The sequence below is a fragment of the Protobothrops mucrosquamatus genome, unplaced genomic scaffold (assembly GCF_001527695.2).
Source record: "Protobothrops mucrosquamatus isolate PMUCROS unplaced genomic scaffold, P.Mucros_1.0 scaffold_58, whole genome shotgun sequence".
Taxonomy (NCBI): domain Eukaryota; kingdom Metazoa; phylum Chordata; class Lepidosauria; order Squamata; family Viperidae; genus Protobothrops; species Protobothrops mucrosquamatus.
Genome location: NW_015386134.1, coordinates 364,830 through 380,659, shown reverse-complemented (window position 1 = coordinate 380,659; position 15,830 = coordinate 364,830). Strand labels below are relative to the sequence as shown.

General features: G+C 35.4%; 1 protein-coding gene across 1 annotated transcript in view; it reads left to right on the top strand.

Annotated features, from left to right (window-relative positions):
- Window positions 1-15,830, top strand: part of PREP (prolyl endopeptidase) — a 77,618-nt gene that overhangs the window by 44,376 nt on the left and 17,412 nt on the right. Inside the window, exon 10 of the mRNA XM_015812210.2 lies at window positions 9,223-9,326. Within this exon, the coding sequence (XP_015667696.1) occupies window positions 9,223-9,326 (104 nt within the window). The remainder of the gene's footprint in view (window positions 1-9,222; window positions 9,327-15,830) is intronic.

Sequence of the window (15,830 nt, the reverse complement as noted above, 5' to 3'; positions counted from 1 at the left end):
GGGACGCGGAGCGGCGTGGTGGGAGGCGGCAGGACGGGGGGAGGGGTTACCTGCATCCTGCCAGCCGAACTCTGGAAGCCTGCCTGAATACCCGTATTTTCCGGCGTATAAGACGACTGGGCGTATAAGACGACCCCCGACTTTTGAGAAGATTTTCAGGGTTTAGAAAGTCGTCTTATACGCCGGAAAATACGGTACTGTTTTATAAATTACTAGAAAAAAGAGTAATTTATTTCTTCTTGGGGGAAAATATATATATTATGAATATGCTTCATCTTGGTTATTTTATACTGAATTATCTTTCTACAGAAAGAAAATAAGCTTCCCTGAACCCTGGAAAGCTTCATGCTGTTCTTTAGTCTGACTTTATTATATCCTGAAAAACAACATACCCATTTTTATTAATTGTGGCAATTAAGCTAACCAATCTGAAGCCTTATTATGTCTCTGTGATTATCACAGGAGAAATTAACATCTGTCTACATTTCTGAATTAGAATTAAAATTGTTTTTTTTGGACTATATAAACTATATATAATTGATGTCAGCATTTCAGTAATAACTGAAAGGAAGTGCTCTTAGAATAATTCTGTTTCTTCTTTCTCCCTAGAAGAAACCTAAAGTAGATTTTTTTTATTGTACTATAGGAATGTAGCAAGTGACTATCTTCTTATATTTTGTACCCTCCCTTCTGTCCTCAGCTAGGTAGGTATCCAACTGCAAGCCTGAAATAAAATTTCAAAACAGGACAAACCATAAAACATAATTATCAGATTTTCCTCTTTTGTTTTTTCAAGCTCATAGCAGCAAAGAAGATGAAATTAAGAGGGCAAGATAATCAATATTTTTCCCAGTCTAGAGATGTTTCTCCCATTGATCTAGAACAATTCACCACAGCCAACTTCCTGCCGGACAACTCAATGTGGGACAAGAGTTACACTATTATTGAAGAAATTTGGTGGAATAGAATCACTAAAGGATGAAAAGGGAGGGGAAAAAATGAAATACGGATAACAAAAATAAAATAATTTAATTACTTGAAATAATTAAATTGATTTGTTGAATTGTCCCGAGGCAATTTGTCTCACATGGCAAGATGGCCGCGGCCACTTTGGTAAGTTGGCTATAGCGAGTTGGCCGTGGCAAGTTGTCCCATTCTGTCTTCTACCAATCTCCAATCTTATTCCAAGGGTAGTTTTAAAGTAGGCAAATACAGCAAATGGCAGAAAGGCAGTTAGCAAAAAATTACATCCAAAAATTTATACTCGGAAGAAAGGTAGCTGGATTTATTTCCACTGTGTAGACAGAATTCACATACAAGAATTCTATTGCTCCCAAATGTGTCCTAAGAGAGGTGAGGATATTTTCTGCTGTATTTAGCTACATATGTAGTGGTATTTTACATTAATGAAAATAAATCTTTTTGTTGCTGTTATTCTTAATGCAAAATTAAAGAAAATGTAACTTCTGATGCACCTTATAGAATCATTCATCTAAGTATGATAGGAGCAACAAAGAACAAAAATCTGACATTTAATTCCTAAAACAGTCACATCATTTGGTAGGGTTTTTTTTTTTTAAAAAAAAAGCAAAATGCAAAAATGTATTAAAATTTATAAAATGTTAGTGCTGTTATACCACCATTGAGTTCAGGCTGTGAGCTCATTTTTTTCCACACTGACATTAAATTAAACACCTATTTGAAGATGGCATGGGTAATGCATACTTAAAATAGTACTGGTAACAGAAAACAAACTCTCCCAAACACTTAACCTTGAAGCAGTAATTCACTACTTAAGAATTCCATAAGATTTAGCAGATTCAACTTCAATAGAAGTTTACATCTGTATTCTGCCTGCATCATCTTCTCTTTCACTGACTTACCACTTGCTCAAATTGATCAATAAGACCTTGGAGAAACAACACCATATCTTGTTTTTCTTATCTGCTCAATGGTCATCTTATTTCAGTTTGCTTTGCTTCCTCTGACTATTGCATTTAAAAAAAAACCCATTACTGGTGTGTTTTATACTAGAATAGAATAGAAGTAATTTTATTGTCACTTTGAATGTACACTAATCGGCATACACGAAAATGAAATTTCGTTGCATACACCTCTCAAAGGGTCACCACCTCCAATGTACACTACATATACGTGACATAAATAAATAAAGAAAAAGAGAAAGAAAGAAAGAAAGAAAAAGAAAGAAAGAAAGAAAGAAAGAAAGAAAGAAAGAAAGTATTGTTGATATGCTCACATATATTATATGACATAGAGAAACAACACAGTCTAGTTCGGATTATGTATATACCAGACGGATGGCATAGGGAACAAAGCTATTACTGCCTAATTTGTACATAAATTATGTAATATTTTTGTTTGGAAACATACTGTTGGAACTGTTTTGCTTGTAATGTAAAATAACATTAACAAATATTTCTGTACGGTATAAAGAGAAAAATATTGTGCCATCTAACTTCATTGAGTTAATAGGATTTCTTTAAGAAAATGTGAGTTTATGAGTGCAGGTCCATTCTGAAATTCATTGTATCCCCTCTATGCCTCCCCCGCCTACAGTACAAATTCTTCCTTGGGTTATTGGCTTGAGTTGTTCGATTTAAATGCAGCAATAATGGTGCAATGATAATAATTTAATTTAGTTTTTTTTATTTGTTCTGTCCAAAAGGAACTGGAGATTAGCTCCATAATTTGGAGGGACTAAGGGGACATTCAGATATAAATAATGAGAGAGACGCTATAGACTGGTCTAAAAGAGAATTACATGGAAATAGGGATTGTTTTCTCGTTATGTCTTTAAGGGAAGTATTGCTACAGTGCAAAAACAAGTCATCCATAAGTGGAAGGAGTATACATTAATGGTAAACATGTCAAGGCATGTAATTTCATTTGGGATGTTTGTTTCTATTTTTGCACAAGGCATTCCATATGAAACATTGCATATAAATAAGACAATAGATATATGAAGTCCAGCTGTGATTCTACTTGTTATTAAAGGAAAACTGGTTATGAATATTGTCTTTATGTCTCGTTTTAATGGAAAAAATAAAATGGTGTACTATTTTAAAATATTAATTATAGCAGGCTTGAAAATTCATCAAGTGTATCATGGTGAAGAGGTTTTACATTGACTAAAATTCTTGATAAATTACTATTTTGTTATTTTGTATTTTCTAAGCTTTCTACATATTTAACTTAATAAGTACTATTGAATGAGGGTTTGAGGGTATNAAATATTTTATCAGTTTACTTCCTTCTTATCACCAGGTATGTGTGGCTTCTTTTGCATATTGCATGTTTTCTTTGCACAGGTATGAATATAAAGTAATATAAAATAGAAAGTATTAGCACACCTATAAACTAATGTGATTAGTGTTTTCATATTTTGCAACGTTACATTGTTTTGAAAGAATTAACAAGTAAATCTTTCCGCCTATATATAAGTAGCATATCATGGAGAAGCACTTCCCCTGATCTGCTATACAAAACATGCTGTAGAAATAAGTGAATTAGTATTTTTCCCACTGTCTTCTACATGAGGAGCAAGTATATAAATTTGCATAGGCTAGCCATTACCATATTCCTAGCTACATAATAAGCAGAAAGATATGACTTTATGGATCTAGCTTTTATAACATAGGGGTTTTTTTGTCAATACCAAAACTATGTCGTGGCTTTCAAAGCCCAGTAGTTACCAATCTACAGCAGGATTAGTGAGTTTACTATAATTTGCAAATTAATTATTATGTTGAAGGAGTTATGATGAACCTCACAGCATGAAAATTACATGCCTGCCTGTTTTTGTGTAGCAGTTGGACAATACATTTGTTTCTTGATAGTTTTCCGTTCTACCTTCCTTCTTGTCTGCATAAATGACAGAAAGGGACGGCAAAAAAACTGAATATGGTGGGGAGGCAATATTTTTAATATAGACTTTTCCTCCTTCTCTGCAGCTAAGTGTTGCACTGTTTCATTTTAGCACCTGAAGACGTTATTACAGAATGTTTTATGTTAGAGAATTAAGGTTTATGCTTCTATTCCTGCATTTTTAAAAACTGAGTTATATTTATGAAGGGTTTTACCTGAGAGATCCTTCTTTTTACAGTCTGGTTTTCTTGATGGAAAGGGAGGATTATTGATTTCATTGATTGCTTGATTATGTGCCATCAAGTCATTTTCGACTCCTAGCAATGGCACAGATATTCTCTGTGCCTGTTTTCCATTTCTTTCAATGATGCACTCATCACCTCTGTAACTGAGTTTATTTACCTTACTTCTGGTCATCCTCTTCTTTTCTTTCCCTCTCCTTTTTCCAGCATTAGTCTCTTCCAGAGAACTGGGTCGTTGCATAATGTGTCCAAAGCATGTTCATTTGAGCCTGTTCATTTCTGCCTTGAATGAGAACTTTAGGTTGATTGGTTCAGTGATCCAATGGTTTATTTTCTTGGCTGTCTACAATATTCTCAGCAGTTTTCTCCAACACCAAAGATCGAAAGCATCAATGTTCTTCCAATCCTGCTTCTTTAAAGTTCAACTTTTTCTTCCATAGTGTCAGTGGCTTCCGTGATTCTGATCTTTTTATCACAAGATAGCAATAATAATTTTCCAGGGAAATGACTGAGGTTCTGTGGAAATTACTACACAATGCCAGCTGGGTGACCATGGGGAAGTCCCATTCTATCAGCCAAGAAAAACTGCAGGGACTAGTAGTAGTCACCAGAAGTAAAAACAAAACCAGAATCTCATTGTTTGAGTTACAAATGCCAAAAGCTATTAAGCAATACTAAGTAAATATAAAGTAATACTAAGGAAATATAAAGTAATTCCTACTCTTTTCTTTTCTCAATGGTATTAAGACTGCTGAGAGACCAAGAAAAGTTAATCACCTCATACTCTTTCTATTAATTCCCATACAAAAAAAATCCATTAAGCTAACCAAGAGAGTCTCAACCCAATCGTTTATAATGGATCCAGAAACAGATCTGGAAACAGATCAAGATAATTGTGTTCCTTCGGAATAGCCTGAAGCCCAGAAATGAAGTGCTCTCTCTCTCTCTCTCTCTCTCTCTCTCTCTCTCTCTCTCTCTCTCTCTCTCTCTCTCTCTCTCTCTCTCTCTCTCTTTTTTTTTTTTTCTCTCTCTCTCTCTTTATTTCCTGCCTATATCAGCTTTACAAATAAAACTCAAGACAATGAACATATCAAACACATCGTCCTCCTCCTATATCTTGTGTGATGGACTCAGCTGACAGAGAATCACTCAGCTGGCTTTCGTGGCTAAGGTGGGACTTAAACTCATAGTTTCCTGCCTTCTAGCTTGGTGCCTTAACCATTAGACCAGACTGGCTCTCAAACAAAGAAACAAAGGATGAACTTGAAGTTGTGATCTGCATTGTATGGTCCAATAATGAGGAACACATCCTCAATAAGAATGGATTCTCCTACAATAAGGTTAAAAATCAGAAAGAAGCTGGTAGCACCTTTTCTGATTAACAATTTTATTGAGACGCTAAGCTTTTGTTAACTGCAGATTGTTTCCTCACATTCATAGAAATCTTCATAGTCATAAAAGCCACACAACTAATCTGTCTTTCCCTCCCAGTTTTAAATCCTACCTTAGACTAGGCCTAGACACTCTATGCAGTTGTTGGAAAAGGTGTTACTAGCCGCCTCCTGAGGTTAGCTCCTGAGCTACCATAAACTAACATGGCTCCCGTCTTAGAATACCTGGTATGGTTATTGTTCTTGTTTTTATAATTCACAGTCCCCCTTTTTCGTTGCTCATTCCTTCTTGTTTATTCTGTTACACTGCTGTTTGCCCTCATGGTTAAAAATTTATGTGAGGGAATAATTAACAAAAGCTACTTTCCTTAAGTATAGCCTTAGATTCTCCTAAAATGTCATAGGCCCTTTTAAAAAATTCTGCATTTTGTGGCTTCCATCATGTAACATTATTGATTGGAGGGGATCTTTTTGTTTTCTGTAACAATGTCCAAAAGAACTACTGTTTTATAAATTATTAGAAAAAAGAGTAATTTATTTCTTCTTGGGGAAAAATATATATATTATGACTATGCTTCATCTTGGTCCAATTATTTTGTACTGAATTATCTTTCTACAGAAAGAAAATAAGCTTCCCTGAACCCTGGAAAGCTTCATGCTGTTCTTTAGTCTGACTTTATTATATCCTGAAAAACAACATACCCATTTTTATTAATTGTGGCAATTAAGCTAACCAATCTGAACCCTTATTATGTCTCTGTGATTATCAGAGGAGAAATTAACATCTGTCTACATTTCTGAATTAGAATTAAAATTGCTTTTTTTGGACTATATAAACTATATATAATTGATGTCAGCATTTCAGTAATAACTGAAAGGAAGTGCTCTTAGAATAATTCTGTTTCTTCTTTCTCCCTAGAAGAAACCTAAGGTAGTTTTTTTTATTGTACTATAGGAATGTAGCAAGTGACTATCTTCTTATATTTTGTACCCTCCCTTCTGTCCTCAGCTAGGTAGGTATCCAACTGCAAGCCTGAAATAAAATTTCAAAACAGAACAAACCATAAAACATAATTATCAAATTTTCCTCTTTTGTTTTTTCAAGCTCATAGCAGCAAAGAAGATGAAATTAAGAGGGCAAGATAATCAATATTTTTCCCAGTCTAGAGATGTTTCTCCCATTGATCTAGAACAATTCACCACAGCCAACTTCCTGCCGGACAATTCAATGTGGGACAAGAGTTACACTATTATTGAAGAAATTTGGTGGAATAGAATCACTAAAGGATGAAAAGGGAGGGGAAAAAATGAAATACGGATAACAAAAATAAAATAATTTAATTACTTGAAATAATTAAATTGATTTGTTGAATTGTCCTGAGGCAATTTGTCTCACATGGCAAGATGGCCGCGGCCACTTTGGTAAGTTGGCTATAGTGAGTTGGCCGTGGCAAGTTGTCCCATTCTGTCTTCTACCAATCTCCAATCTTATTCCAAGGGTAGTTTTAAAGTAGGCAAATACAGCAAATGGCAGAAAGGCAGTTAGCAAAAAATTACATCCAAAAATTTATACTCGGAAGAAAAGTAGCTGGATTTATTTCCACTGTGTAGACAGAATTCACATACAAGAATTCTATTGCTCCCAAATGTGTCCTAAGAGAGGTGAGGATATTTTCTGCTGTATTTAGCTACATATGTAGTGGTATTTTACATTAATGAAAATAAATCTTTTTGTTGCTGTTATTCTTAATGCAAAATTAAAGAAAATGTAACTTCTGATGCACCTTATAGAATCATTCATCTAAGTATGATAGGAGCAACAAAGAACAAAAATCTGACATTTAATTCCTAAAACAGTCATATCATTTGGTAGGGTTTTGTTTTTTTAAAAAAAAAGCAAAATGCAAAAATGTATTAAAATTTATAAAATGTTAGTGCTGTTATACTACCATTGAGTTCAGGCTGTGAGCTCATTTTTTTCACACTGACATTAAATTAAACACCTATTTGAAGATGGCATGGGTAATGCATACTTAAAATAGTACTGGTAACAGAAAACAAACTCTCCCAAACACTTAACCTTGAAGCAGTAATTCACTACTTAAGAATTCCATAAGATTTAGCAGATTCAACTTCAATAGAAGTTTACATCTGTATTCTGCCTGCATCATCTTCTCTTTCACTGACTTACCACTTGCTCAAATTGATCAATAAGACCTTGGAGAAACAACACCATATCTTGTTTTTCTTATCTGCTCAATGGTCATCTTATTTCAGTTTGCTTTGCTTCCTCTGACTAGTGCATTTAAAAAAAACCCATTACTGGTGTGTTTTATACTAGAATAGAATAGAAGTAATTTTATTGTCACTTTGAATGTACACTAATCGGCATACACGAAAATGAAATTTCGTTGCATACACCTCTCAAAGGGTCACCACCTCCAATGTACACTACATATACGTGACATAAATAAATAAAGAAAAAGAGAAAGAAAGAAAGAAAGAAAAAGAAAGAAAGAAAGAAAGAAAGAAAGAAAGAAAGAAAGAAAGAAAGAAAGAAAGAAAGAAAGAAAGAAAGAAAGTATTGTTGATATGCTCACATATATTATATGACACAGAGAAACAACACAGTCTAGTTCGGATTATGTATATACCAGACGGATGGCATAGGGAACAAAGCTATTACTGCCTAATTTGTACATAAATTATGTAATATTTTTGTTTGGAAACATACTGTTGGAACTGTTTTGCTTGTAATGTAAAATAACATTAACAAATATTTCTGTACGGTATAAAGAGAAAAATATTGTGCCATCTAACTTCATTGAGTTAATAGGATTTCTTTAAGAAAATGTGAGTTTATGAGTGCAGGTCCATTCTGAAATTCATTGTATCCCCTCTATGCCTCCCCCGCCTACAGTACAAATTCTTCCTTGGGTTATTGGCTTGAGTTGTTCGATTTAAATGCAGCAATAATGGTGCAATGATAATAATTTAATTTAGTTTTTTATATTTGTTCTGTCCAAAAGGAACTGGAGATTAGCTCCATAATTTGGAGGGACTAAGGGGACCTTCAGATATAAATAATGAGAGAAGCTATAGACTGGTCTAAAAGAGAATTACATAGAAATAGGGATTGTTTTCTCGTTATGTCTTTAAGGGAAGTATTGCTACAGTGCAAAAACATAAGTGGAAGGAGTATACATTAATGGTAAACATGTCAAGGCATGTAATTTCATTTGGGATGTTTGTTTCTATTTTTGCGCAAGGCATTCCATATGAAACATTGCATATAAATAAGACAATAGATATATGAAGTCCAGCTGTGATTCTACTTGTTATTAAAGGAAAACTGGTTATAAATATTGTCTTTATGTCTCAAAAATTACCTTTTTTATTTTACCACATGATAAAATTTTATAATTAATATCGTCCGAACTTTTAAGTAGTTCACATAGTACCACTTCTCCAAAATGTAACTGATTTTAAGAACTATTTAATGATAAAACAATAAAACATAAAAGATTCGAAAGATGTATAAATTGAATTATTCATGATAACTTACTCCCAAACTCCCATAACAGTTTTTGTGAAGAGGTTTTTTTAAAGTCTGTTTCTTTGGGATAAAAGATATTTACTTGTATGCTTTTGTCAATAAAAACATATCAAATTAATCAATTAACATCTTTGAATCATATGTTTAGGTATTATTTACCATTGTGATCTGACCAAAGAAGAATTAGAGCCAAGAGTTTTCCGAGAAATTACTGTAAAAGGATTTGATCCTTCAGCTTATCAAACTGTGCAGGTAAGTAAAAGAAAAAGAAATTGTCCTTAGTACATGTTTATGTTCTTGTATAAAGGTTAACAAAATGATACTAGTTCAAATCATTCCACTTTGGTATCTTGTTCAATTGAATAACATAAAAACTACAATTTTAAAATGGAATTTATTAAAAAAAATAGATTAGCTCTAACCTTTAGTAACAATTCCTATAAATGTTAGGCAGTGTTTCTCAACCTTGACAATTTTAAGGCATGTGGACTTCAACTCCCAGAATTCCACAGCCAGCATTGCTGGCTGTGGAATTCTGGGAGTTGAAGTCCACATGCCTTAAAATTGTCAAGGTTGAGAAACACTGTGTTAGGGTCTTCTTTTGCAAAGATGCATATACAATTAGTAGCTGGCCTTTGCTATCCATTATGTCCTATAATTGTCAGATCCTACTTTCAGATGTCTCAGCTGAACTAACATCAAGGAGAGGTGATCATATGCATGTGCATGTACAAATACATATACACCCACACAATGCATACAAACACACCTACAGACATATACACACCTACAGACACACACATATAAAACATCTAGATGCCATGTTATGAAAAAAATCTATAAATATCATGTGAATGGAAACAAGAATGTCCAATATATACAAGCAGAAATCCATACTTAACAGTATTCCAATATTTGCTTTCAACATTCTCTTATTAATTTTCATTTGTTCCTTTTAGATTGTCATGTACTTTGTTTCACAATCTTATTCTTTCTTATCATATTTGTAATAGAGCAGAATGCCTGTATGTTTCAGAAGTGAAAGAAAATTCAAAGCCATTATTAAATATTAGCACAACTGCTGGTAAATTCAAGTTAGAATGACTCAGAAATGAATATAATTGACAGATTTAGAGAATAAATCATTTTAAAATCTCTTTCCGTGCTATTACTGATGTTGCTATTGTTTTTCATTGTGAGCAACAAGTACACCAAAGGTTTTTTTTAAGTAAAGTGTATTACTTCCTGCGTGATCAGGTGTATTAATCACCTGAAATAAGCAGGTGATTCAGATGATATTGTTAAAAGGGAGACTAATACAGATTATTGTTTCTCATATTTTCTCAAGTGTAATTCAGTGGGCTTCTAGTGATGAGACTTAATATTACTGGTTTTGTCATTCACTGTACCTTCCTTAATGTCTTTCAAAGGGTTACTTCTTGCTCATTTTTTGAGAAAACAAAAAGAAATGCTTAAGAATAAACAAACATTGTTTAGTTTACTTCTTAAAAACACATTCTGCATTGTCTTTCAGTCAAATGATCTGGTTTATCTTAGAGCAGACATGTCAAACTCATGACGTCATGTGACATTGCGCGACGTATCGGAGCTTTTGCCCCATTTGCCATGTCCCTGTGTGCTAAATATCTTCTCCAGTTCTGGTCTGAGTACGACCAAGACTTTTGTGTCTTTATTCTGAAGAATATTATAATTGCATTGACATCGCTTTCTTTTGAGAATGCCATTGTTCATCCTGCCAGCTGCTTCTTCAAAACATTTTCTTTAATCCCATTATTGCTGCTTTCTCCCTTGGTGATTCTTATAAATTACCCCATTCATCCATAATTATTCAGTGAAGAGAACGTTACCTGTATCATGTACCAAATCTGATTCAGGTATTTTCTGAGAGACTCTAGGGTCTAGGCTATCTCTCTGAAGCAGTGAATATTTTTTGAAAGAAATCCCTATAGATATTTAGAAGAAACTTTTTTTGGTAAACGATTGAATTAGGTTCAGCTGAGTTCTTACCTTACTTATTTCTTAATGGCTGCAATTCAATCTCATTTTCATCTTCTAATTAGCCTTGGAAACTACAATTGGCCTTTATAAGACATTTCATACCTTATCTTTGGATAGCAAAATTTAAATAATATTAAATGTAGTAATAAAAATACCTTATTTCCCTGTATTATTAGTCTGAGGACAGGAAATAAGCATTGTGTGGGAGATAACAGTTGAGGCGATTCAGTGTTTCCTAAATTACTTTCTCATTTTTTTCCTTCCTTTTGGTTCTAAAGCTTGTAATTATAGCTCATCTGGTGGGTTCTGCTGTGATTTTAATTTCTCATATTAAGGATTCATGTATCTTCAAAATCAGTTTTATTCCATTTACTTACTATGTTTTTAGACTATACGAAAACGAACTTCTTCAGTTGGCTGTGAAATTAAATATCATCATGTCCGAGCACAGTATAAATGAGATACATCAAATCACAGATCCCTTTCCCTTCCCATTAATGCAGGCAAGAAGTTAAAAGCTTTGATAGGTATAATTTGTTAAACATACAGTCTGAAACTCCTTCTCCCTGGAAGTTTGCCAGTTAGGGATTGTGGTCTTCAGAACTGAAAAAGATTCCTCTTAGTTTATTGTGTAATTCTTAAAACAAATACAAATGGAATATTTTATGAAATACAAGGTAAATGCCTTATTCATGCAGTTTTTCTCATTGCACCAAGACAAGCTTTATCTATCAAGCTTTATTTGTTTATAGTTGTGCCTGACAAAATGAGATAACTATTATATTAATTTTAGATACCCCTCATGTGTGCAAAATGTCACATATAGTTTGAATAGAGTTTTCTAACAAATGTTCACCTAGAAAAAAAACAGTTCCAGTGGAAAATTTCAATGATGCTGATAGAGCCTAACACTAAAATTCAAGGCTTCTCTTTCCAAATGTGAATTCAAATGCTTTTATTAACAAAGAGTCTTGAATGGTAGTAGATGTTCTAATCCACGGCTTTTCAACCAATGGTACGGGTACCACCTGTGGTACATTGGCACCTGGCAGGTGGTACGCGACCATCCTAGAAAAGTGGTAGCGGGAGAGGGGAATGAGCTGAACCGGTGGCAGCACCGCACAAGCCTGAGCAAGAGATAGCTGGAGCTGCAGGGCTGTCAGGGCTCAGCGAAAGCGCCAGGATCAGTACCGCTTTCCAGATGATCACCGCTTCTTCAGGGCTGTCAGGGCTCAGTGGAAGCACCAGGATCAGCGCCAGGCTCCAGCTGGAGCTCGGCGCTGATCCTGGTGCTTCTGCTGAGCCCTGAAGAAGCACCAATCAGCTGGAAAGCGGCACTGATCCTGGTGCTTCTGCTGAGCCCAGAAGAAGTGCTGATCAGCTGGAATGTTGCAGCATCTCCAGGGTCTTGTGATTTACATTCAGATGCTTGGCAACAGATTCATATTTATGAAGTGACCAAAACCTGCTGCAACCACCCAGCAGACGGGGGGGAATAAAAACCAAACACCCCCCCACCCCACCCCCGCTGCCAATCCTCAACAGAAATGCTCACAACAATGAAAACCTCAGACAGGAGGAAGAGCGCCGCTGGGTGGGCAGGCAGATGTCTTGCTCGACTGTGGCTTGGGGGGCACTTTTTTCAGTGCCATTGTAACTTCGAACAGTCACTAAGTGAACTATTGTAAGTCGAGGACTACCTGTATTTTATCACTTTTTTCCTTTTTTGGGGGGGGGTTATCAAGTTTTCGACACCTTGCTAGACGACTGGTGGTACTCGGATATTGCCATATCCTAAAAGTGGTACAATGGGTGAAAAAGTTGAAAAGCCCTGTTCTAATCCATAAGCTATTGATTTGACTGCACCCAAATTGTTCACAATATAAAAAATGAAAAAGATACAAGGCACTGAAAGATATGCAGTAGCAATTTAAAAGAAAGCTTGCTAATCTTTAAAGAACTGCATTACATTGAATAATAATTATTTTAAAATTTACTGTAAGTCACTTGAGGACCAGGGAACAATGAAGTCCATTTTCAGTTCTCTGAAACAGAACTTTGGAAAAGAGTTCATGGAACTATAATTATATAGTAGTATAGTCTGGTCTACTTTTTTTCAACTGTCTTGGCAGTATTAAATATCACAGTAGACAGGACCTCTCTAAAAATTATTTATTTGGATACCACCTTTATTATTTTTACAAATAACATATCCAATACTTTCCCCCTCCTGTTTTCCCAGCAATAACTCTATGAGTTAGGTTGGGCTGAGAGAGAGCGACTGACCCAGTTGGCTTTGTTGCCTAAGGGAGGACTTGAATTCAGAGTCTTCAGCTTTCTAGCTTGGTGCCTTAACCAGTAGACCAAAGTGACTCAAAATATTTCTGAAGTAATCCTGGCTTAGCTTTAGAGAACGTTAGATGAGGATCTCTGTGTTTAGTGAGGTCCTGTTCTATTGCTTTCTCCAGTAATGTTGATGTGGCTGGTATCATGTCATTCCCTCAAGACAAACTAAAATGACCATAGAGGAAAAAGAGATTGTCAGAGAGATGAGGATGTACCTGTCACAGCTGAAAGAAGCACTCTAGAAATGGGATGATTCCTTTCCTGATACAGTCACTACTGAAGCGACACAAATGGCGCCTATGTCAAGGTCTGTGTTGGGAGATACCATTTCCACCTGGACTGGGGTTGAGAGGAAGGTTCTTAAGAAGGAAATTATAATGCTTAATGCATATTTTCAGCAACCACATCACTGAATTTGGTACAGTAAGAGAGTGATTCGGGGGCCCACAAAAAACAGGAGCTATTTGCATTCCTAAGGCACTAGGTTGCTTCTATTGCAGTTGTGGTGAAAGTCACAGATGTGGTGGGTTCTTTGAGGAAGAGATGTGAATATTCAGAACAAATCACATTTAAATAATAATAATAATGATGATGATGATGATGATGATGATGATGATGATGATGATGATGATGATGATGATAAAGTTGGAGGTCATTTAATCCAACCCCCTGCTCAGGCAGGAAACCCTATACCATTTCGGACAAATGGCTGTCCAGTTTCTTCTTAAAAACTTTCAGTGTTGGCGCATTCACCGCTTCTGGAGGCAGGTTGTTCCACTGGTTAATTGTTCTAACTGTCAGGAAGTTTCTCCTTAGTTCTAGGTTGCTTCTCTGTTTGGTTAGTTTCCACCCACTGCTTCTTGTCCTGCCTTCAGGCGCTTTGGAAAATAGCTTGACTCCCTCTTCTTTGTGGCAGCCCCTGAGATATTGGAACACTGCTATCATGTCCCCCCTCATCCTTCTCTTCGTTAAACTAGACATACCCAATTCCAGCAACTGTTCCTTATATGTTTTAGCCTCCAGTCCCCTAATCATCTTTGTTGCTCTTCTCTGTACTCTTTCTAGAGTCTCAACATCTCTTTTACATCGTGGTGACCAAAACTGGATGCAGTATTCCAAGTGTGGCCTTACCAAGGCATTGTAAAGTGGTATTAATACTTCAAACTCACTGTTTTTTAAGTTCATAAAAAAGTAATAAATCTTTAATATTCTCAACGTAACATTTTTCCATTGCTAGAATGAACGATCACCAGTCATGGATGGTCTCCATTGTCTAAAACAGTGTTCCATTGTTCTCGTTGGCAGCAAATACTTCAAAATAGACTGACAAGAAACCACTTCTCAGGGAAGAGCAACTAAACATGCATTAGTTTTTGAAAGTAGGAAAGACAGGTTTAAAGAAATTTATGGAAAGCTTAATTGCTTCAACATGCATATCAGAGAGTGTTTCTAAAATTGTATGACAAATCTAACCACTGATCTGAAACTGTTAAGCATTGCTATGGAAGCCTTGCACTAAGCACAAAGAAAAGTGTGGGGGGGCTGGGGGTGGGGGGCTGGGGTCTAAAATGGGCATTATTTTTTTCCCTTTTTTTCTGAGATTCTTTACTCTTTCTCAGCCTTCAGGGAAGGGACAGTTAGCTCTTACCCAAGGTCTGATCTGATTTCACATATAATTTTAAAATTAAAGTGAGGACCAGTTGTGACCCAAGGCCTGCAAATATATTTTCAGAACTTGGTTTTAGGAACCTGAACATGCATTTCAATTGAATTTTACTCTATTTTGGTATGTTGGAACTTCTAAATAAAAAGTATGAATTAGTGGGATCATTTTATGGATGAAACAGCATCTATGAATATAATACAATACATTCTTTCTCTTAAACCCACATTCCATGCACATACCAAAGTTGCAATAGATTGATTTTAATTTATTAAATTTATATGCCTCCCATCTTACAGTTCAAGGCGACTCTGAGCGGCTTACAGCATAATAAAAGCATACACTTATAAAAACAGTTATAAATATAAAAAAACAGATTGAAATTACAAAAGATTAAAGCAAACTAAAAAAAAGCATGCATTTGGAGCTGAGAACTGATAGCCCCTTCTGTGCTATAGCACCAACCACCTCCAGCCAACAGCTTCTCCTTCAGGGCACCCTGCAACCAGCATAGCCAAGTTTTAAGGCTTTTCATAAAGGCCAGAAGACGGGGGAAATCTCGCCTCCAGCTGCAAGATGATTTAAAGACCTTCCAGAGAAATGTTAGTTCATGAGGGAAAGGGGAGGATGAAGGGGGGGGGAGAAAAAGCAAATCCCCTCATTTGATTGAAAGAATACAAGCATACTTTAAATGTGTTCAGATTCCATTTTTAACTAAAATTTTAACT